Source organism: Carettochelys insculpta, chromosome 1, assembly GCF_033958435.1.
Source record: "Carettochelys insculpta isolate YL-2023 chromosome 1, ASM3395843v1, whole genome shotgun sequence".
NCBI lineage: Eukaryota > Metazoa > Chordata > Testudines > Carettochelyidae > Carettochelys > Carettochelys insculpta.
Genome location: NC_134137.1, coordinates 371182797 through 371206782, shown reverse-complemented (window position 1 = coordinate 371206782; position 23986 = coordinate 371182797). Strand labels below are relative to the sequence as shown.

Sequence of the window (23986 nt, the reverse complement as noted above, 5' to 3'; positions counted from 1 at the left end):
ATATCGATTAAGTAAATACAAATAAAATCAATGTTAACATACAGCACAACTTTATAAACAAAAGGACAACTTAGAGATCATTTGTTCTGCTTATGAGAACCACTATTAGTAGCACTCTAAAAATATTAAATAAGGTAAAATTCCCCAACATTAAGGATTAGCTACTCCTTCAATTACCCTGTCCAGGGTGCATTTTTCAATTTGATAAGAGAAGGTATCGTGTTGTCAGATCCTATAAGAATGTATATTTTTGCACTTACTAGAAACTTGGGGTCAGAGACAGCACATCTAAATCAAGGCTGACATTACTTCTAAAAGGCCATGAAACAGTATTGGCTTAACATGGTTTTGCGCATGAAAGCTCAAGACCCCAAATAAATTTGTTAAGTCACTAACGTGCCACAGGATTGGTTGTTATTTGTATCAGAGGGGTAGCCAAGTTAGTCTGTATCTTCAAAAACAACCAGAAGTCCTGTGGCACCTTATAGACCAACAGATATTTTGGAGCATAAGCTTTTGTGGGCAAAGACCCACTTCATCAGATGACTCATGCACTTGACAAAGCGGGTCTTTGCCCACAAACACTTTTAATTCTACAAGGTGCCACAGGTGGTCTTCTTGTTATTATTTGCAATAGCCTTACAGTGTGCTCAGGAGAGAGCCCAGCACTATAATATTCAATACACTGGCACCTGTCTGTTCAACAGATTATCTCTAAAACCCAGGAACACCTGGACCTTTCACAGTTACTGGTGTATCATAAAAGTGTACAATGATTGAGGGCTCTGCACATGGTTAGCTCTGTTTAGACAGTGGTTCTCAACCCAGGTACACCTATACCCTCAGGGGATGCAGGGACCTTCCAGGGGCTACATCAACACCTCTAGATATTTGCTTAGTTTTACAGAAGGCTGCATAGAAAGCACTAGACGTCAGTACAGACTAAAATATCATGCAACTTGTTTACACTCCTCAACAGACTGCACACTGAAAAGTAAGCAAGATATTTATATGTCAATTGATTTATTTATCATTATAAGGTAAAAATGAGAATATTAGCAATTTTTAGTAAGAGTGTGCCCTGACACTTTTGTATGCTTTTGTCTGAATTTGGGGAAAAAAAAAAGCTTTTCAGTTTGGTGAAACTTGGGGGTATGCAGACTCTTGAAGAGGGTACAGTAGTCTGGAAAGGTTGAGAACCACTGTGGTAAGGGATATCGAGACAAGTGTAGATGTGAGGTCTTTGACATTTCCATTCCCATGTGTAATCATGCTGCTCTAGACCAACTGAATGAGGCTTGGAAGTTTAGTTGCTACAGCCTCAAGCTGGTGAAACGGAGAGAGCAGAGGACCTATCTGCCACTGTTCCAAACTGTGCTGTATTCTGCAGAAGTGCACACTGATTGGACAAACTATTAAAACCTGCTCCTCAGTTCAGTTTTTAATGATATCTCTACTCTTGAAGTGAGCCTGACCTTCAGAGTGAAACAGAGACGATAGTACCCATTTCTGATGTACCCATGATCCCTCCAACCTTGACTGTGAAGATTTTGTTAAATCAGAAAAATACCCATTATGCAAATTCGCAACAGCACTGGAAAAACAAAGCAAAATCGTTTTTTCCGTAATGGGGAGCACAACAGTCTATTGTTGCATACTTAAGGAGAAGTATCCTTCAAGAGCTTGATTGTGTTACAATTATCCACATTATGTTAATTTTATTTTGCCACATAAGGTGAAAGAGCAAAAAAATTAAAAAATAAAAAAACGCTTGACTTGCTAATCCTTTTGTAACTCTGAGGAAATAAATCAGTGCTCCTGAATATATGAGTCACAACTTTTTGCTTAATTAAAGTGTCCTCATAAATAAATTTACATTGAAAATGCAGGGCTTATTGACTCAAGAACCAGATTTAGCTCTCTCACAAACCAGACTACCATAGTCCTCTAGGTAATGCTAAGAAAGGAAAATATAATCCTGATGGATTTCTTAAGAAAGATACAGTGACCTTTTCCTATTCTTTTAACCAAGCAATGTCTTCAACTGCAACCAATAGGAATGCATATAAATATAATGGACTGATAATAAAATAAGAAGGAAGCAAGCATATGCCCAGTTATGGGCTTGAAAATTAAGGAAAAAGTACCCGACATGTCTTTTGTCTACGATACAGAAAGAGGAAATAATGGAAGTGTAAAGAACCTTACTCTAAGTATTAGCAAAGGATAAGCAATGATGAGAACCAACACAAGACTAGGATCAACTTGTCCTCACTGCAGGGCCAATTCTGTGGATTGTGATAACTATGATTCATATCTATTTTGTGGTGCATTTTTCATACCTCAATTTTTAATAATTTCTTGCCTGTCAAGGCAGTGGTTTTCAAGCCAGGGTATACCTGTACCCCTCAGGGGACTTAGAGACCTTCTAGAGGGTATATCAGCCCCTCTAGATACTTGCTTAATTTTACAACTGGCTACACAGAAAGCACTAGATGACAGCACAAACGAAAAGATCGTACAACAATTTGTTTACACTGCTCTACAGGTTATATACCGAAGTGTAAATACAATATTTATATTCCAATTGATCTATTTTATAATTATACGGTAAAAATGAGAAAGTCAGCAAGTTTTTAGTCCAAGATATTTTAAAATTCCTGAATACATTCAAACTGTATTATCAGCTATTAATTATGGAACATTGGTTATTGATTGTTATTGATTATTGGAAATCTGATCTTCATTGTATTATAAAATGAATTTTCTGGGCCAGATCTGCAGTTGTTATAAATCCACTAGAGCGCAGATAACTTTGTGGGTGCTACTGTGATGCACACCAGCGAAGGAGCTGGCTGAATCTTCTGTTTCACTCAAAATGTTGTGGGTTATGTGACTCTGACAATCAACAGTTTTCTTTAACACCAGTCAGGCTTCGGCATGAGAAGGAACTAGGACCACACAGCAGCAAAAGCCTTTTCTCCCCCTCGTCTCTCTGTTACATGGATTTGGGATTGAGGACCACAAGATGTTGTATCTTGTCAACTGGTATTGCCATTCCTGCTTGTTTTTTCTGACAAATCCACAAAAGACCAATTCCTTCAGGGGCTAAATCCCTTTGGACAGCTGTGAATGGACACTTCACACCCAAGGGCTCAGACAGAAAGCAGCAAACCACAGATCTTCCCCTGAGCACTTGGGGGCCGCCTCTCCATTACTCTGTCACTGAAGCCTACTAGTGCAACACACAACCGGTCGAATTCAGTGCTCCCATTCTGTCACGTGCAAATGAATACTCGAGGTGCACAGCAATGGGAAAAATCAGGCCCTGTGTAAGAATATTAGAGGGTTGATCAGTCTGCTTCCATGGGGCTAAATATTCAACCAGCCTAATCACTACAACTGTGCTAATGTCAATGCAACTATGTCACGAGGATCTGGCCTCTTTCAATTGTACACTCTGCTTTGAAAACTCAAGTGGTGGAGGCGGGAGAGGCATTAGCCTAAGTGCAGGCTTGGTGCAATGCACATTTCTCCTCCACTTGCAAAACTGAGGCAGATGCTCTTTCCCTTTGGTCCCATGCCCTTTTCCAGAGGATCAGAAGAAAGCTGCATCCACCTAGAAAGGCAACGGATCCTGGTCATTGGCAGTTGGGAATGAACCTGTGACCTTAGGGGCTAAAGCCATGTGCTCCACTGCATGAGCTAAAAGGCACATGCCTCTCAATTAAGGCCATGGAGCAGACTTAGTGCTCCCTTTAAACAGACCAGCAGAAACTTAACACTTGATCATTTTGTTAATCTTTAAAGTGCTAGATTTCTGCTGCTTTGTTTTGTTGGAGTACAGACTAACACAGCTACCTCTCTGTTTGGTTCTCCCTTGTCAGTGGCCTCAGTCCCTCAGACTGGACAGTCTCTATGTAAAAGAATAAATGGACATAAATCAGATATCAGGAACGGTAATGTGCAGAAGCCTGTGGGAGAACACTTCAATCTACCTGGACACTCAGTAGCAGATTTAAGGGTGACAGTCCTGAAACAAAAAATTTCAAAAATCAAATGGAGAGAGAAATCTTTGAGCTGCAATTTATTTGCAAATTTGACTCCATTAACCAAGGATTAAACAGAGACTGGGAGTGGTCCACACCTTACAAAAGGAGCTTCTCTGCCCCAGGTGTTAACATCTCCACATTAGACTGACAATGGGCCATATCCCCTCTATCTTCTCTGACCTGTTTTTACCTCTCTTCATACATACTACAGATACTGGGCCTTTTCCACCCTGACTGAATAGACCTTGTCAGCTCTGGCCCTCCCTTTTACTGGGACCCCACTCTTTGAATACCCCTCTGAAACCACCCTCCCCCCCATGCATCTGATGAAGCGGGTCTTTGCCCACAAAAGCTTATGCTCCAAAATATCTCTTAGTCTGTAAGCGGCCACAGGACTTCTTATTGTTCTTGAAGATACAGACTAACACGGCTTCCTCTCTGATACTCAGTGCCTCTAGGTTACACATAATTAGCAAAATGCTTGGGTCTTGCTTTCAGATTTGGCTACTGTCACCTTTTGCTGTGCAAACATTCTGCCCTGCCCAGTGTTAGGACTATTTTGGATTCTCAAATTTCAAACCAAACCACAGCACCAGGAAAAGCCACTTGGTGCTTTCTGTAGCACTGCCTCCTATACTAGGAGAATTTGGCTGCAGCATTGCAAATAGCAAGAGAGATTTTTTAAAAACAGGCAAGAGAATCCCTTGTCAGAACCATGGTCAAGAATTTCAAGTCTGGTCTGTGATTCTGGGGGTCTCTGATTGTCGTGCTCAACTTTGAGACATCTTGGAACTGATTTTCCTGCACATCCAATTAAGCTGAAGTCAGTTAAATAGACATCGGAATGTGCAAAACCACTGCTTAGCCTGCAGCATTTTCCCACTGTTTACTTGTGCTCCCCATCTGTCTAATTTACCAGTGGTCTCCTGTTCTACGCTTACATTGTGAGCGCTTTAGCAGATGGATCATTTTTGTTCTGTGTCCATACACTGACAAGTCACGGTCTATACTGCTGCTCCTGGTTCTGTGTTATGGACTTGGTTACTTGAATCTATCCCAAACTTACATGCAAGGGAGGTGCCTGCTTTGAAAATGTGATCCTTTTTCACCATCCCCATTACATGGACACCCAGTCCCACAGTGCAGAGATGAACCGTACCTCTTTAAGAACTAGCACGCACTTGCCAGGCCCAACCGACTGAGGTAGCTCTGCTATTCTCCCTTTGTTTAAATATGGACCTGAGAAGCAGCGGTGATTGATGAACAGCTGGGGGCAGCAGTATCGCCCATTGACGGTACCTGTAAGAAGAAAGTAACACTGCAATCATTTCCCTGCAGGGCAAACCCAAAAGTCTCTCTTCTTCCTGCTAGATCCTTGTAAAAACACCAGAAATCTGCCACGAGGAGGAAGGAATAGAAGACCTCAGCAGTGGGGTTGGGTCCCTGGTGAGTACAGCTCAGTGTCTAGAAAGGTCTCATTTATGACAGCATCAGGTTAAAGCTCTCTAGTCCAGTATTCTCTGGTCCTGCAGCATCCGTTGTCCGGCATGATTTTAGTTAGCTGGATGTCCAGTTATCACGGGTGTGGCCAAGTTTCTCACAATCCAATAAAGTTTGTTTCCAGCCACCAGTCCTGGCTGTCAGTGTTCTGTGTTGTTATTTACCCCTAAATGTTTTCTAAGAGCCCAGTAAGCAGTGGAAGTGTTGCTAATGATGCGAGACAATATTGACTTCTTGTGAACTAGACCATCGGGCTGCAGGTCACTGGACCACAGGGTCCTCTCCACCCATGTGGCTAACACCTACAAACCTGACTAGGGGGTGGAGGGGATTGCTTCCAAGGTAGCCTATTACCAGTCTCCCCACTATCACAGAAGCTGCCTTCAGATCCTTGGCTTGCCGATGATATAATGGACATTCCTGCTGGCCTTGAAACTCTGCTCCAATACTCCTGTGCACTCTCACAGTCCCCAGCTTTCCACTTTGATTTGGTAAAGTTCAGACCCCAAGGGTGCTGGACTAGAAATACTCAACTTGTATTTCTATGGTCCATAATATCAGATAGATAGCTCAATGGTTTGAGCATCAGCCTGCTAAACACAGGGTTGGGAGTTCAATCCTCAAGGAGGCCATTTACAGATTGGGGCAAATAGATGTCAGGGTTGGCACTTAGCCCTGCTAAAAGGGCAGGGAACTGGAGTAGATGACCTCTTGAAGTTCCTCCCAGCTCCAGCAGATAAATAACTCCAATTGCTATTTAGTGGATATGATGTACCTTGACTTCAGCAAAGCTTCTGATAGTCTCCCACAACATTGTTGTCCATAAGTTAAGGAAATATGGATTGGATCCTTGGACAATAAGATGGATACAAAGCTGGCTTGAGGGTCAGGTCAAAGGGGTAGTGGGTCAATGGCTCGACATGCGGATGGCAGTCGGTTTCAAGCAGAGTGCTGCAAGGCTTGGTTCTGGGGCCAGTGTTATTCAACATCTTAATTAATGACCTGGATGAGGGACTGGATTGCACCCTCAGCAAGTTTGCAGATGAAACAAAACAAGGGGGAGAGGTAGATACATCGGAGGGTAGAGAGAGAATCCAGAGTGACCTGGATAAACTGGAGGACTGTGCCAAAAGAAATCTGATGAAGTTCAACAAGGAGAAGTGCAGAGTCCTGCACCTGTGCTGGAAGAATCCCAAGCATTGTTATAGGCTGGGGACCAACTGGCTCAGCAGCAGTACAATGGAAAGGAACCTAGGGGTTATGGTGGATGAAAGGCTGGATATGAGTAAACAGTGTGCCCTTATAGCTAAGAAGGCTAACGGCATACTAGGGTGCATTAGGAGGAGCATTTCAAGCAGATCTAGAGAAGTAGCTATTCCCCTATGTTTGGCACTGGTGAGGCCACATCTTGAATATTGTGTCCAGTTTTGGGCCCCCCAGCATAAAAAGGATGTAGATTTGCTGGAGCAGGTTCAGTGGAGGGCAACAAAAATGATTAAGGGTCTGGAGCACAAGACCTATGAGGATAGGCTGAGGGATTTGGGCTTATTTACTTTACAGACGAGAAGGCTTAGAGGTGATTTAATAGCAGCCTTCAACTTACTGAAGGGGATCTCTAAAGAGGAGGGTAAGAAGCTGTTCTCGGTGGTGTCAGTTGGCAGAACAAGGAGTAATGATCTGAAGTTGAAGAGGGAGAGGTGTAGATTAGATATTAGGAAAATTACTTTACCAGGAGGGTAGTGAAGCATTGAAATGCTTTGCCAAGAGAGGTGGTGTGTTTTTAAGTCCCGGCTTGACAAGGTCCTGGCTGGGATTACTTAGTGGGGGGTTGATCCTGCTTGAAGCAGGGGGCTGGACTAGGTGACCTCCTGAGGTCCCTTCCAGCCCTATGATTCTGTGATTCTGTATCTGAGTGTCTCATAACTGCTAGCCCTGCTCTGATATAGGCAGTATTACTGTTCCCATTTTACAAATGGAAGAAACAAGGCACAGAGCGGCTAAGTGACTGGTCTAAAGACAATCCCTGGATAAGAGGGAACTGACACAGGTCCTTCAAAACTCAATCTAGTATACCAGCCAGTGAGCATGCTTCTTCTACTAGCCTCAAGGAAGCCTTGCATACCATTCTGAAAACAGCCTGTGTGCTTATGACTGTATCCCTACTTCTATAAGCTGTACAAACAAATGGTTAACCTTCTAATACATCAATGTCTCAGAGCATGCGAGGGTTCCGTTCCATGCACCTTTGCATAAACCCGGATTTCGCGTAAGTGGAGGTCTGGCTTTTTCCCTGGCAGAACACATGTTCTGCAGCCAGGGAGTAGCAGAAAGGTAAGTCCTGGGTTGCGGGGGGCAGTTGGGGAGGGTTAAGTCTGGCGGTGGGTTGAGGCTGTGAGAGGCAGGCAGGGGAGTGGGCTAAGCCTGGGGTGGGTTAGGGCTGCAGGGGGGTAAGGGGTGGAGTTGAGCGCAGGTGGTGAGCTGGGCTGCAGGGGCATGCAGGGAGTTGAGCCGGAACCAGAGCCGTGCCTGGGTGGTGAGCCAGCAGCGGGTGTTGCACCAGAACCACGGCGGGTGAGTGGGTGGGCAGCTTGTAAGCTGGCGGGGGGTTGCACCGGAGCTGTGCGCTCGGGGGGCGGGGGGGAGCAGAGTATTGTGAGCTGATGGTGGGGGGGTCACGCTGGAGCCACACGGGCGGCTGGGCAGGCAGCTTGTGAGCCAGCAGGTGGGTTGCGCAGGAGCCACGTGGGGTGGGCTTGAAGCAGAGCCGCTTGCAGGTGATTTAAACTGGGCTGGGGGGTGCGGTCAGGGTCAGACATGTAAGAGCGGGGTCACGCACTCTGAGTGCACATACTCTGAGACCTTACTGTACAGCTCCTTGGTGGCACTGGCCTATAACAATATGGGTGAAGTGTAGACCTGAACAGAGTGACAGAGAGTTCAAGTGTCCCACAGTTTTGGCTGGGAAGAACAGCCACGCAGCTCTGGAGGCCATGGGGCAGACCTTGTTATGCCATCTCTTCAGTAAGTCAAATCCCAGATAGCTTTTCCCTCGACCTCTGCTGAGGAATGAGGCCTACTGTGATCTGGATATAAGGCTAGCAGTCAAGATTTCAAGCTCTAACTGAGTCTCTTGTGCTACCTTCCTTTGTGACCTATGAAACTTGCCTTGGCTTCCCCACCAGTAAAAGGGGGATAATAACACTGTGCTCCCTCCTGTACCATTGTCACAGGATGACGTGAGAGCTAGCTAGTTCGTGATTCTGAGTATTACCATTATCTCCCCAAGCTCCAGCCACAGAAAGAAAAACAGATGAACTGCCTGTAATCTGTACTTTAAAGAAACCAAGGAAAAGGCAAATTTAAAAACATGGCTTTCAACCAAAGAGGTTATCTCAGTTTAGAATCCTGTGTCTAAATATTATGCACGAAAATAGCCTACTTCCATAATGGGAAAACAGAAATCGCTTTTGGTTGTGATAATGGTTGATGTGCTGTACAGTTAGGTATGCAGAGAGATACAAGGCAAATTTAGCTAAACAAGTGCGTTGTCACTGATGTTAGCAGAAAACAGATGTATCTATTCACACCAGGGCTTTATTTGGCTTGTTTGGAATGGAACTCTTCTAGGATCAGACTCAAAGCTTTTGAAACGCACAGGCAAAACCAGATAACTTGAGACAGAGAGACAAGCATGTACTCACAGATTCTCAGCTGATGTAAATCAATACATTTCTATTGACCTCCAGGGAGCTACACTGACTGACACCAACTGAGCACCTGGCTCTGGGAGTGTCTGTGGGTCTCCGTGTAACACGCACACGCTTCTTCCCTTTAGTTTTTCCACATCTCTTTTGACAGCTGAAGTCTGAAATGATAAAGGGCCTTTCCAGTGGCTGAACAGACTCACCTGTTGTGTCTGGCTGAGGAACCGGGCAAAGGTCATGAGGTATTTTCTCAACAGGCACTGTGGGTGGCAACCTGTTTAACGACAATACGATGCACTTAATCCCAGGAACCTGGTGAATGGATCAGAACCTGAGCCACTCAGGATTTCACACCCGATTCACAAAAGTATGATCATCACTTAGTAGCTAACAGTATTCAGAGCTGGTGAGGCCATATTTGGAGTTTTATGTCCAGTTTTGGGCCTCCTACTAGTGACAGGACATCAACAAGTTGGAGAGAGTCCAGTAGAGCACAGCAAAAATGGCATGGAGCGAGGCTAAGGGACTTGGCTTTGATTAATCTGTATAAGAAAAAACTACCTGAATGGGGGATCCAAAGAGGATGGAGACAGGCCTTCCTAAGTGGTGACAAATGACAGAACGAGGAGCAAAGGTCTCAAGCTGTGGTGGGGGAGGTTTAGCTTGGATAGCAAAAAAAACTACTTCACTAAGGGCACATCTACACGAACCAGTAGATCAACCATCCAGGGTTCGATTCTCAGCGCTTAGCGCAGATGCATGAAACTGACCTATCAAGGGTCAACAGTCAACCCCTGTACTCCTCAATCTCATGAGAATGGTCAGATAAGTCGATCACAGATAAGTTGATTCCAGCTGTGTAATTGCCATAGCTGCAATTACGAATCTATGATCGACTTTAAGGTCTAGTGAAGCACTGAAATGGCTTGGCTAGTGAGGTGGCAGAATCTCCATTCTTTGAACGGAGGGGTTGGACTAAATGACTGCCTGAGATCTCTTCCAATCTTTATCTCCTACATTTATACTGGAATTTCCTCATGTAGTTTACAATACTGCCATTTTGGCCCATATCCTCAAAAGGACACAGGTGCCTAGCTCCTACTGAAATCATGGGAGTGAGATATCTGAATACCTTTGAGGATCTAGGTCTTTAAACACAACAATCTTTCAATCAGAATTCCACTATTTCCTATGGCTCATGTATTTTGGGGCTTTTGTTGTAATTCAGCCCAGCTGAAAAACTATGCTCCAGAATCCAAACTTTATATTTTTTTTAAATTAAGTTTTTAGCTAAAGGATGCAAAGATAACTTGAAAAACATGCACCAAGTGTAAACTGATGCAGCATTGCCTGTCTGAGTCTGTGGGAAACCAGAAACAGCTTGTAAATATATGAGCTACCCCTCTGACTCTGGACAGGGCCCAGTGGGCAGTTTGATTTTGCAGATCCTGGAATATATTTCCAACTTGCTCTGGAATTCAGCCTTTCTACTCTAGAATTCAGTGAGTTAGATCAGAGTTTGGACCCTCCTGAGAGGTAGCAGCCGGAAACATCCTTTCTGGATTAGTTTCTATTTTCTTTGTGAATGGAACCTCTGCAAAAAGATTCCAGTGCAGGACTGACACTGGAGGTAGTACGGTAAAAGGCTTTTTACCCATCGTGTTGAAGGAAAGGTGGGTGTCAGTGAGTGAAAAATTCTGATTAACTCCAAGGGAGGGAGTTTGGGTGTGGGAGGGAGAACAGGGAAGAGAGCTGGGTTGCTGAGGGGCTTTGGGGTGCTGCTGACCTGTCCCTGCTTCTCCCAGTGGAAGTGCAGCTAGGGCTCTGCATGCTCTCTCCGAACCTGCAACTCCCCTTGGTTGGGAACCATGGCCAATGGGAGCTGTGGAGCTCAGGGCAGGGTAGGGGCAGTGCAACGGAGTTGCCTAGCTGTGCCGCTTCCAGGAGCGACAGGAATAGGTCCCTGCTTATAGGGAAACAGCGGAGGTGAGCACCTCATGAAGCAAGTATTCTCAAACCTCTATCCCAAACCTCTTCCCACACCCCAATTCCCTCACAGAGCCCACACCCCCTCCTGCCCCCCAACCTCCAGCCCCATAATCCCTCATGCACTCTGAACCCCTTCTGGCCATTCCTCCTCCAAGGAGCAGCAGGGACACGTCCTCACTTCCAGGGAGTCAACTAGGCTATAACACAGACCGTCTAAGAAGACTAGAAATGCTGATTTACAGAGCTTTCTGGTTGGTGTGGGGTTGGGTAACAGTGCTCCTATTGCAATACAATGTAGCTGTTGTCCACCCTTCCCCACAGAGAATCCCATTCCTCTACATGCGCCAACGGGTTTTCAACAGAAACCTACTGCTTTTCTGGCTGCACAACTGCAATCTTCCTCTTCTTTCGTACTGCAAAACAAGAGAGGGAGAGAGAAAAATGACAGTCTGTATAAACGGCTGGAATACAAAATATCATTTAACACAAGGAAAGGCTCTTCCTCCCTCAGCCCCACTTTCTGTACTTGTTTTTAAATGAGCTTCCACACCATTAGAAACTAGAGCTTTAAAGAGGCTCTTGTACATTTAATCTTGCTACGGCAAAGCTGATGTTGATTTTACAGAATCTGGGCTTAACAAATATTTAAGTAAAATACAACATGTATTTTTCCATGCAGAAGCCCACGGGCAAGACCGCACGATCAGCACAGCGTCATCATGCCTCCTCTATAAATTGTGACAAGGCTGCTTAGTGCTGCCATAACAGTATTCTTAGTCTTCCAAATTAGGCCTGGCTGTCTGATTTTTAACTCTGATATATTTAACTCTTCAAAAGGCTTGACAAGTTTTTTTTTTTTAATTTGCTTTTCAAACATTAACGAATACAAACTGACTGGTCGTAATTATTTCTGCTGTAGATGGGAGATTTGTGCTCGTTATGTTCCATGAGTGACTGGAGGACATCAAATCTTGGGTTCTCCACCTGAGATCATGCCCATGAGCTCATCTGCCCTGGTGCGTGACCACCCTCCCTTTTTGTATTGCTAACTGTTCACAACTCTTTCTCCTGCCTTCCTCTTTAGATGCCAGTTTTTAACCTCCTTTTTTTCTCCTCAACACCCCAAGGTACCACTTTCCCCCACTGATCAGATGTCTTCGCCATGTCATCAGGAGCAGCCGAGAAGAGCGAGCCTTCCAAAGAGCTGTGGTGCCTTCTCCACTCGCAGGGCGGTACTGCAAATGCTTCTGCAAGAGGCAGCAAAAGCAAACCACACCTTCCTGCTGTAGCTGCTCCTCTGCCCTGGCCTTGGACAACCCACTCTTTTCCCAACCCGTTCCTCTCTTCAGGCCAATCACAAGCCACAAGGGAAGGGCACAGCTTGGAGTTTCTTTTGGGCTCTGCTTCTCTGGCTCTGGCTAGGTTCCCATGCACCAGAAGGGCTGCAGAGGCGGCATGTATTGCCCTGGATGGAATCCAGCTGTGCACAGAGGAAGTTGTGTAATTCGTCCCAACTTTGGCAAGGCCCCTGCATGGAAGTCCACCCTGGTGATTTAGGTCCATTTCTTCATGAGATTAAGGAATTTTGGACCAGTTCCTGCACCAGGATCTCAATGGAGAATGAACAAACAGAAGACTTGCAGGACCTGGGTCTTGGAACATAAACGGCACTTCCCTTTCTCCAGGGAAAGGAAATAAGGTAGCTGGTCCTGTAACATCTCCAGGACAATTACATTTTTCAAATACCTGAATATATTATATCAATAAGCCAGACAGACGGCTTAGGTCCTCCAGATCCTGTTCCCTTTAAGACCTGGATTTGGATGCCCTTTACCCATGTGAACTGGCCCCTTCCTTTGCTCTGACAACCATGGGACTGCCCTGTGTCAGGAACAGTGTCAGAATCTGGCCTAAATCAGTCCTAGTTTTAATGTCTCCAGTTAAAACAGTGTAATTCTGCTGTTGTTAGTGGATGCACACCCGTGTCGCAGTGGAGTTCTTGGGCAGGTCTATCTGCAGCTGGATGGGGAGGACAGCTTGTGTAGACTCACCCACACTTTCTAGGCCCCAGCTAGCCTGCTAAAAACAAAGCGAAGCAGCCCTGGTGTGGGCTGTTCCCTTGGCTATGTTCTTATTTGTGCAGCCAGAGCTGAGCCCACGGGCCGTAGCATCCTCATTTCTTTATTAAATGAGCTAGCGAGAGCTCATCTAGCACCAGGTACGTTTACCTGAACTGGTATTTACACCCACCGCTGCCACGTAGATGTACCCTTAGTGCCGGGAAGAAGAGTTAGGCAGAGAGCTCTGGAGAGCAAAGCCCTTGGTTTATACACCATCGAGGTACAACGTGGGCAATGGCCATACTGGCTTCCCTGCACATGTTCCTCAGTCCTGACCGGGGGAGTAAAAGCTCAGTGGTGAGAGAACGCTAAGTGTGTAAGTGTTTTAGGTGCTTTGGAAAAACATTTACTGTATCTCATTAACAGCCCCCTGTGCTGTTCAGTTGTGGTCTTCTCTGCTATTGCATCTCTCACTTATTGTATGTCTCCACTGCAACCATGGGATATGTCCACTGCATTGGTCCATATTCTCAGCCCAGTTTAGACCTACCTAGCTCAGTCCCAGGGCAGTGAAACCACAATAGCTTGTGGTGTGATGCAGGTTACACAAACCTAACCAGAATTCTGGGTACAGTAAACCCCCAAAACACGCGGCTTCAAGTCGTACATAACTCGCTTTAACGCGAACTAAGCACACCTTGAAGCTGCTCTGCAGCTGTCAGCCTGCCTAGCTTCCCGCAAGTTAAGATACTCTTCTCCCTGCCTTCCCCTAGCCGTGGCTGGGGGAAGGCAGGGAGAAGCAGCCAGGGAACTGACCAGCCCTGGTGGTCTGGTCTGTTTCCTGGTTCCAAGGAGTAGAGGGGGAGCATGACTGCCCCTGGTTCCTGGCTCCCCTCCACTGGCTGGAGCCAGGAAACTGACTGAGGCTGGTGCCCTGGTCAGTCTCCCTAGCTCTGAACTGGGAGGGGAGCCAGGCTGTTGTCTGGTTTCCAGCTCTCTGATGTTTGTGGGACCTGGGAAACTGACCAGGGTCCCCCAAGTGGTTCCCTGGTTTGCAGCTGCCCTGCACTACTGGGAACTGGGAAACTGACCAGCACATGGCTGGTCAATTTCCCGGGTCCAGTAAGTAGCAGGGAGCTGGGAACCAGGCTGACCACTAGAGCAGGTCAGTTTCCTGGCTCCTGCGAGCCCAGGGGAGCCGGGAACCAGGTTGCAAACTGGTTCCTGTCTCTCCACATGACTTGCATGAAAATTTGAGTTACACGAGGGTTGCAGGAACACAACCCCCACGTAACTTGAGGATTTACTCTAATTACTCACACATGAAACTACAGCTTCACTGCTCCAGTATGTGAACTAACTAGATCAGAGCTAGGTATGTCTACATGACCCACAGTTGCAATGTGTCCTAAAATCAGGGAACAACCACCATCAACATTGGGTGGGCTACATGAGTGGTCATCTTTTGCCTCAGTGGGCCGCAGCAATCTACGGCCCACTGGGTTTCCACTTGTGGCTCTGTGCCCCCACTCCCCCTACCAGTCTGGCCTCCTCCCCTCATGCCTGATTCACACTTGGCCTTTGCTCCTCCCCCTCCAGATCTGGAATGCTGTGAACAGCTGATTCATGGTGTTCCAGCTCTGGGAGGGAGGGGGTGGTGCACGGATGGAGTATGAATTAGGTGATTCGCGGCTTCTCTGAAAGTGCTGGGAGAGAGAGAGAGGTGTCAGAAGTGAGGAGCTCTGGTGCCCCAGTGTGCAAGAGGTGCACGGGGGAGGGGGCTGCCAGGGGGTCTATGGGCCGCAGGTGAAGCTCTAGTGGGACACAGGTGGCCCACAACTGCCTTAATGTCTTCTGTTAGTTATTCCTAAGTGGGTGCATTCTCTTCAGGGTCTTGGGAGATAGAGAACTTAATTTCAGTCTGATGAAACCCAGGCATCACTGTTACAGCCATGACAAAAATATCCCAAGCCACATTCTGCAACCCTTAGTCACATGAGTAGCACTTACTCATGCAAAGAGTCCCATCTGTAAGGGGATTCCTTGGATGAACAGGTTCTAATGACTCAATTCAAGGGTTGCAGAGTCTCACTGCTCTTTAGGCAAGCTGGTAAGTAGGGAGAGCAGATTAGAAACACGAAGCCCTCTGATAAGAAATCTACTTGCATGGTGTCTGTTCATCTCTTGGTTTCACGTACTTACACACTGCTTTGTGCGGTGGTGTGAGGTTGTAAGCGTTTGCTTCACACCAGCCGACTGGGAAAATGTCCATCGACTCAACATCAACAATGTACTCTGGAGCAGGCGTCTGTAAACCTAAAACACAAATTTATAATGAAATTTAAATATGGGATGCCTGAACTCAGAGCAGTTCCAGAACTCATCATAAACCAAGGAAAGGAAAGGATGGAGCGTGCAAAAATAAATCTGCTCCCTTGCATCAAGATGGGGCATCATTCCTGCTTCAGTTTCATACCAGTAGCAATGACAGGGCTGTTACATTTAAGGTGCAATGTGATGCCACCTACAAATGTCATTAAGAAAACATTGACACTGTAGGGTTAAGCAACTGAAAATCACCAAAACAACCATCCCTTGACTTTACAGGGCACCACGAATTAAGTCTATTGCTCAGACTCACTGATTTTAAGGACACGAGGACTCATTATGACCACCCAGAGCCCCTGAAATCCACTCGGGACTTTGCTATTGCTATCAGTTGTATGTGGAAGGTGCTCACATCTTACAGTGATGGGCAGCAGCATAAACGTCAGAGACAGACACGACAGATTTCATCCAATGTCCTGCATAGCATAAGCTACACAACTGCCACCCCAAAATTTCCGCCTCAAGCCCTTAACTTCTATTTCAGTTGTAGCACCTCCCTTAGAAAGACAGTCAGTCATTTATAGGTCCCCTTTGTGGTTCTGACTTTAAGAGCATCGGGACAAAACACTGCTTTGGCAGCAAGGACAGTGTTTAATTACTCCCTCCCTGTTCCATCTGTGCTGGTCTAGCTTGAGCAGGAAGTTCCCTTGCTATCTGCAGTTCCAAGCAAGAGACTATAGTTCCAGCATGAAGCATCTCTCTCAGTGAAGAAGCTCAGTAGATGAGGAGCCTGTTCTCCTCTGCCCCGCGCCTTTGCGTCTTTTACAGCATTTAACCAAGTGCTATTTGTCAGTGCCCGGCCAGCTAACCGCAGGGAAGGTCCCACTGATGAATGCTTAGCAAGAACTACCAGCATAACTGAAACAGGAATTGGACTCTGTGAGGGCAACACTGTCCTTCAGTGAGGAGGTGCCTCCAAGAATGGGCTGAGCCTGACAACACAAGAGCTAACGAATGCAAAGACATAAAAATACCCTCAGGCACTCATAACGCTGGAAGAAAGGGCAAAGAAAATGGCACCATGTGTCTCTGTGGCCCACATTAGAGAAATACCTGAGCACCTGGAAATTATTAATGTATCTTACCCTCACCACAAACTCTGCGGTACCACCCCCATTTGACAGGTGGAGAACTGAGCCATAAGGCAGATTGTCCAGTTCTGGACCCCCCATTATGAAAAGGATGTGGGCGCCTTGGAAAGAGTCCAGTGGAGGGCAAGAAAAATGATTAGGGGGCTGGAGCATGTGATTTATGAGGAGAGGCTGAGAGATTTAGGTTTATTTAATTTACAGAAGAGAAGAGTGAAGGGGGATTTGGTAGCAACCTTCGGCTACCTGAAGGAGGATTACAAAGAGGATGGAGAGAGCCTGTTTTCAGTGGTGACAGATGACAGAAAGAGGAACAATGGTCTCTCGTTGCAGTGGGAAAGGTCCAAATTGTTGTTACTTAGAGAGGTGGTGGAATCACCATCAGTAGGGGTTTTTAAGCCCCAGCTTGACAAAGCCCTGACTGGGATGATTTAGTTGAGATTGGTCCTGCTTTGAGCAGGGGGTGGGACTTGGCGATATCCTAAGGTCTCTTCCAACACTGTGATTCTATGATTGTAAGACTTCCCCATGGACGCACAAGAGGTTTGGGCTGAGACAGGAAAAGAATCCAAGTCTTGTCAGTCCAAGGCCATCCTTCCTCCCTTGCAGGAATCTCACTAAAAATGCTGCCAATGAGCAACGGCCTCTTTTCAAGCATGCAGAATTTTAGCTCCTTATACTGCCAAAGTCTCACCACAATTTCTATGTTCAGCTCCAACTAAGGTCCTGACCCAAACCCTTGTGACCTCAATGGAAAGATTCCTATTGAAGTCAGTAGACACAAGGCCCTAACTACACTGCAAGATGCAGGAAATCAACTCAGCTCCAACACCAGTGTCAAGACCAGGATGTGGGCAGTCAGGCCTACTGGTCAGGGAAGGAGTTGGGAGTCAGATGCCAGGTGGTCAGTGGCTGAGACAGGTTGATGGAGGATCAGGCACCAGGAGGCTGCCAGGGTCAGGTCACCAGAACATCCAGATAGGACACAAGGTTATAGTCAGCAATTGAATGGCAAAGCTGAAGACATAACAGCACGAGAAGCCACAGTCTAGGGTCTATCACAGGCAGGGTCTGGAGCAGAGACAGACAAGCAGTCTCTACTGCCCAGACAACTTCACTTCATGGTGTCCTTGTTTAAGTACCGGTACTGGCCAGTCAGGGTGTTGCAAGGGGCTGCCATTCAACTCCTGGTAGGTGGTACAGTCTGTCAAGCCCTGCCTTGAAAGATCCTCCCGGGGAATGCAGCATACACCTCCTGTGGTGATACAAAGCTGTCAGGCACCCAGAACCCTGGTGGGCCCATGTTCCAACACTACAGGCTCTAATAAAGTGAGTGAAATGATCCAGGATGTCCTGTGTCTTCATTACTGCAGCTGCTCTAGGTTGCTATTAACAGCCAGAACGCTTTCCTTTTTCTGCTTACAGTGACAGGTGTAGCATTGTAGTTTGATCTCCCCAAAACTTTACAACTGCAGCCACTCTGAATGGTTTAGTGGTTCATCCTGCAACACTAACACAAAGATACATGCTTCCAAGAGAGCACTGCTTTCTCCATGAGCACTAGATAACCCCGCCAATCACTTCCCACATCTTATTGCAGCACTTAGCGTGAGCCGTATCACCAACTGGAAACAGCTGGTTTGTCAGTGCTGTTTGCTTGATTTGTGAATTTTACATCACTGTCTTCACAGCCCAAGAAATGACCAGAACTGAGAGAATAGCAATAAAATAGGCCCAAAGAATGACAATTTCCATCTCCTATTATATTAGACTATTGTGTAATTTCAGCAGCAATTCTGGAAAATATAAATGCAATTTGCCACTGAAAAATTACAAGTGCAGGGTTTTTACTTCACCAAATTCCTAGTGTAGCCTTACCTATTATGCAGAGAGTATTCATTATTACTGATATAAATGCAAACCAGAAATCTTCAGTTTTAAAAGCCAAAATGAACCAGTAAAAATTTACAATGCAGAGTGCGAGTAATAAAGTAGCAGAAAACGATGGGATACACATAACCTCCTTTCAGCTCTATGCATTTTTCCCAGTTCGGCTGAGCCATACTGCCGCTCATTAAATGCTCCCCAGGAAGTTTACAGAGTTTTGCTACTGCCTGAAATATTACGTATTCAGCAGTGGTCCCTCAGGTCTAACTTGACATGGCGTAACTCCTGCTGCCTGTTTCACTGCTATAGTTTGTGCAAACTGCACAGCCGGAATGGCACCTCTGAAGGTTTTGGGTGGTGGATGTGATAAATGGAGGAGTGACACTGCATATGGTAATGGAACCCTGATTGTTGTGAGGTGGAGTGCCTGCTGCTACAAGCAAACAAACAGTAACTTAAGACTAAAGTTACACCTCTCAAAACTGGAATCCTCTTGTCTGGCAACATCTGTTGTCCAGCAGGATGACGGATGTTATTGGATCAGAGACTCCTGGCCAGGAGGTTGCTAAGAAAAGGTCCAGTAGTTGGGAGCCATGCCTGGCGGGAGCCCAGTGACAGGAGGCTGGTGGTCCTGTGCAGGAGAGGCCAGGGGCTTGTGTCTCTGGTGCCAGCTCCCTGACTGGGGCTGGCCTCCAAGAGGCCAGCCGGGCCAGGAGCCAGCCGCAGCTAAAAGGGTCACTAGGGCTGGAGTTCGGGTCTGAGGCTGGGAACCTTCCTTCCTCTAGTGAATCCTCTCATTTAGGGCAGATCAGGTACCGAGGGAGCCAGACAAGGGAGGTGCAATGTGTAACAGAGAGTTAGTGGAGTCCTGTGATGGGTATGCAGCACTATGCAGCAGCTACAGAGTGCTTAATGTGTGGAATGGTTATTTCCCCACCTATGACTAGGAGGCTAGCCAGCAAACAGCTGGGATAAAAGGGCAGCTTGCCAGAGAGGCTGAGGAAATTTTCCAACAGGCCCTTCAGCAATAGCCTGGCAAGTACTGGGCCCAGATGTCTGGCCTAGGAAGCGGCAACAGGGCTGCTAAGCAATAGCAAAAGGGTCATTTTATTTCCTCTTGCCTATGTGCTGGTCCATGACTTTTTAAGTCCTGGCTTGACAACATCCTGGCTGGGATAACTGAGTTAAGCTTGGTCCTGTTTTGGGCAGGGGACTGGACTTGATGATTTCCTGAGTTCTCTTCCACCCCTATGATTCTGTGACTCTACCAATGGGCTCCCAGTGACATCAAGTGGAGCCATCTGAAGCTAGCATGGTAATGCTGTTGCTATTTCATGATATATTTGCTGTTGTGCTGGACAGTACTTTTCAAATGCCACCTTAGAACGCATTTACCCTGTAGGGTACAGAACCTTTCAAATTTTAAATGTGACCCTCTGAATCAGAGCCCCTTAGATATCATGGGATTCAGTTTGAATGTGCAGTCTGAAGCTGTTCTTGCATTGCTTTAATTTGAGCACCGTAACTAACTGGATATACCTCTGTCTCCTGGAATGTGCCCATGGAGAGAGCTGCAGAAACATAAATCTAACAGGAGCTGGTGAAGACTGGGTAAAGGACAATCCGCATTCCCTTCAACATTTTCAGGGTTCTCAGAAAACAAAGCAACTGATTCCACCCTTAAATATCCTCTCCCAATTCCCAATGACTTCATCGGGGGCTGCACATATCTCTGAACCTGTCTGTGAAATTAGTTCTCAAAGGGCCTTTTGCCTGTCATGAAAAATCTCTAGGCATAGCTGATCTGACATGGGTTTGGCCAGGACAGTGGGGGAGGTCTAGGTTGGATATTAGGAAAAACTATTTCACCAGGAGGGTGGTGAAGCACTCGAATGCGTTACCTAGAGAGGTGGTAGAATCTCCATCCCTAGAGATTTTTAAGTCCCAGCTTGACAAAGCCCTTGTTTGGACAATTTAGCTGGGCTTTGTCCTGTTTTGAGCAGGGGGTTGGACTGGATGATCTCCTGAGGTTTCTTCCAACCCTATGATTCTATGCCATTAACTGTCAATGAACCTTAAGCACAACAGCTTCTGACTTCCCTTATGCTAGTCTGGGCTTCGGTGGTGTCTGGATGAGATACCTCCAAGGAGATGTGTTTTTTATTCAGAGAGCAGCAATTTGTCTGTACTGAACAAACACCTCAGCATAGCGTACAGGAGGCTCATTACTGCATGACGTGGCAACTTTCAGCTGTGACACAGAACCAGGATCCTGCCCTTTTACAGTCAGTAGCAATCCTATGATGTCATTGCCAAGTTCCAAGCTATGGGCTGATCCAGGGCAAGATTCTAGGAGGGGTGGGACACTTATATGGATGGAAGATGACCCAGAGCTGTGATGAGAAACATCTTGGAAGGGATATGAAACATCCTGTTGCGGAGCTCAAACCAAGCTCTTGTAGAGACCAAGGTGAGACCTGTGGGGGGAGATTACATTGCGGGGTTCTTACACCTTCCTCTGAAACATCTGGCACTGGCCAAGGTCAGAGGCAGAGTTCTGGAGTAGATGGTCCAGTCTGGCCCCTGCTGCATTGCTGTGTGCAGAGGAGGTTGTGGTATGCCTAATGCTGCAGTAGGGAGGCAGAGCAGCACGCGCACGCTCAGGCAGCAAACACAGACATGATAAGGTGGAAGATACTGAGCCCAGCTCACTTTGCTCATCCTTTTCTAGTGGTGCACAGTCCAAAAAGGACAGGGTTGGGGCATGGAGACAAAAAGTGCAAGTTCCTAATCCAAACCAGGAAAATGAATGGTTCAGCAGCCACTGGCTAAGAGCTAAGCTGCTTTTCTACTGGCTGGAGAAGTAACATCTCAAGGTGAATGGTTCACACGCACCAGTCCTGTTCTTCCTAGCACCTTGCCCTCTGCTTCCATGCAGGATAGGGAGCCAAGCGATTACACGGTTATCAAACTCCCTTCCTCATGCACCTCTGTCTTCCTTTACTTCCTCTTCTATGCCACTGCATAGGGTTGCTATGCACTCAAACAGCTGCCATGTTCCATCCTGTCCCAGCCACCAGGATAGCACATTTTCAAGCCCTCTGACTGAGATCCCTGAGTAGAAAAGTGCTATAGAAGTACAAGGCCCTGTTCATTATCCAGAGCAAAAGTGCAGCAGAATTAGACCTGATGTACAGTAATTAGCTAACCAACTCCCTTTCTTTCTCCTGTGGCTTTAACAGGCTTCCTTGACTGGTGCCCAAATGCCAAACCAGACGTACTGCCTTTATTTTGTTCTCCACGCCTGCAGCTTCTATTCATCAGAACATAAGAATGGCCATACTGGGTCAGACCAAAGGTCCATCTAGCCCAGTATCCAGTCTGCCGACAATAGCCAATGTCAGGTCCCCCAGAGGAGGTGAACCGAAGACAATGATCAAGTGATTTGTCTCCTGCCATCCATCTCCTGCCTTCGACAAAAGGCTAGGCACCATACCTTACCCCTTGCTAATAGCCATCTATGGACCTAACCTCCAAATATTCATCGAGATCTTTTTTAAACTCTGTTAGAGTCCTGGCCTTCACAACGTCCTCTGGTAAGGAGTTCCACAGGTTGACTGTGCGCTGTGTGAAGAAAAACTTTCTTTTATTAGTTTTAAACCTGCTACCCATTAATTTCACTTGGTATACTCTAGTCCTTATATTATGGGAACAAGTAAATAACTTTTCTGTATTCACTTTCACCACACCATTCACGATTTTATATACCTCTATCGTATCGCCCCTCAGTCTTCTCTTTTCATAGCCTGTATGTTTCCATTGATGGATGATCACTGAACAGGCACCTTGTGCAGATGGTATAAAATGTTACTAATGCTTAATAGAAACTCCAGATTATCTCAGCACAGGTGGCACCTTTCTAGTCCGGCACCCTCAGTACTTAACTGGTGCCAAAACAGAATTCGCCAGATGACAGGAGCTCAATATTCTCCAGCAGCATTATCTACGCTTCCACTGCTTACTGGGCTCTTAGAAGACATTTAGGGGTAAATTACAGCTAAATAACTGCACAGAACACTAAGAGCCAGGAATCGTGGCTGGAAACAAGCTTTATGGGACCATGAGAAACCTGGCCACACCCCTGATATGTAGTCATCTGGCTAAATAAAACTGTGCCAGATTACGGATGCTGCCAGATGAGAGAGTGCCGGACTAGTGAGGTTCAACCTGTACCCATCAAAGCAACCTTAGTATTTCCACTTCCTTGCTTCAGTAACTCATTGACAATAATTTGAACAGTGCAATGAAGAAGATAAAATCACAGTGTTCTGGACACCAATTCTTCAAAGTTGTTCTCATTCTAGGAGTCCTCACTCACCCAAGCACTGCCCTAGAGAAAGAACTACTCGGGAAAGCACTTGTGTAACACCAACACACTTCTTGGCAATGGCTGGGATCAAACCTGTGACTTTTAGAGCTTAACACATGAGCCCACTGGAAGAACTAAAAGACATGGGACTCTAGCAGCCTCCTCCAGCACCAGCTCCGGCTAGAGAAGGATGGAGTTCCATGCCAAGCAGACCTGGGTTACATTGTGATACTTGGGTGCACCATTATCTAATTATCTCATTTCCGGAGGAGATTAGTGAAAAAGAAAGTCCTGAGATGAATGCACGCGCAGTTAGTTACTCCCACCATGGAGTTGTTATGACTTGCTTGGAGGTGGGGCTTGCAACTGACTGCTTTCCAAAGGCTAGGTACAGTCCCCGCACAGATGAGCATGCAGCCTAGAATGGTGAGGGGCAGGCAAAGAGGGGGGGAAGGGTTATAATATGCACAAAGGTGGCCAAAGGAAGACTGGCACATCTGGTTAGTTCCACGGCATTGGGGGGGGGGGGGCGTAAGTCAGAAATGGAGTGAAAGAAAAGGGTAAGGAAGTCATGAGGATGATCTGGTCAAGCAAAGGGGCCAGGAAGGTGGAAATCCGAGGACTGTTTGGAGCAAAGTTCCAGGGCCAGACAAAATGTCCATTAAGTCATTGGCAAGCCAACGATCTGATGGCAGCTTCTGTGACTGAGCGGAGACTGGTCATAGGCTATCTGAGAAGCTTCTCCCTCACCCCATACGCTTTGTTAGTACTAGCCATGTGGGAGGAGAGGATACAGTGACCCAGTGCCCTACAGCCCTGCTGTCTGGTTCACGGGGAGTAAGTGAAAGGGCTTACATGGCATAACAAGCAGTCCGCCAGCAACTTAAAGACTGGCAAATTTATTTACTATGTAATGAGCTGTTGTGGGTAAGCCAGACCTGAGGAAGTG

At 46.4% G+C, this 23986-nt stretch overlaps 1 protein-coding gene across 1 annotated transcript in view; it reads right to left on the bottom strand.

Moving 5' to 3' along the window:
- Window positions 1-23986, bottom strand: part of SFMBT2 (Scm like with four mbt domains 2) — a 156332-nt gene that overhangs the window by 32553 nt on the left and 99793 nt on the right. Inside the window, exons 9-12 of the mRNA XM_074984183.1 lie at window positions 15508-15621; window positions 11616-11658; window positions 9460-9530; window positions 5212-5351 (exon numbers count right to left, since the gene is read on the bottom strand). Of these exons, the coding sequence (XP_074840284.1) occupies window positions 5212-5351; window positions 9460-9530; window positions 11616-11658; window positions 15508-15621 (368 nt within the window). The remainder of the gene's footprint in view (window positions 1-5211; window positions 5352-9459; window positions 9531-11615; window positions 11659-15507; window positions 15622-23986) is intronic.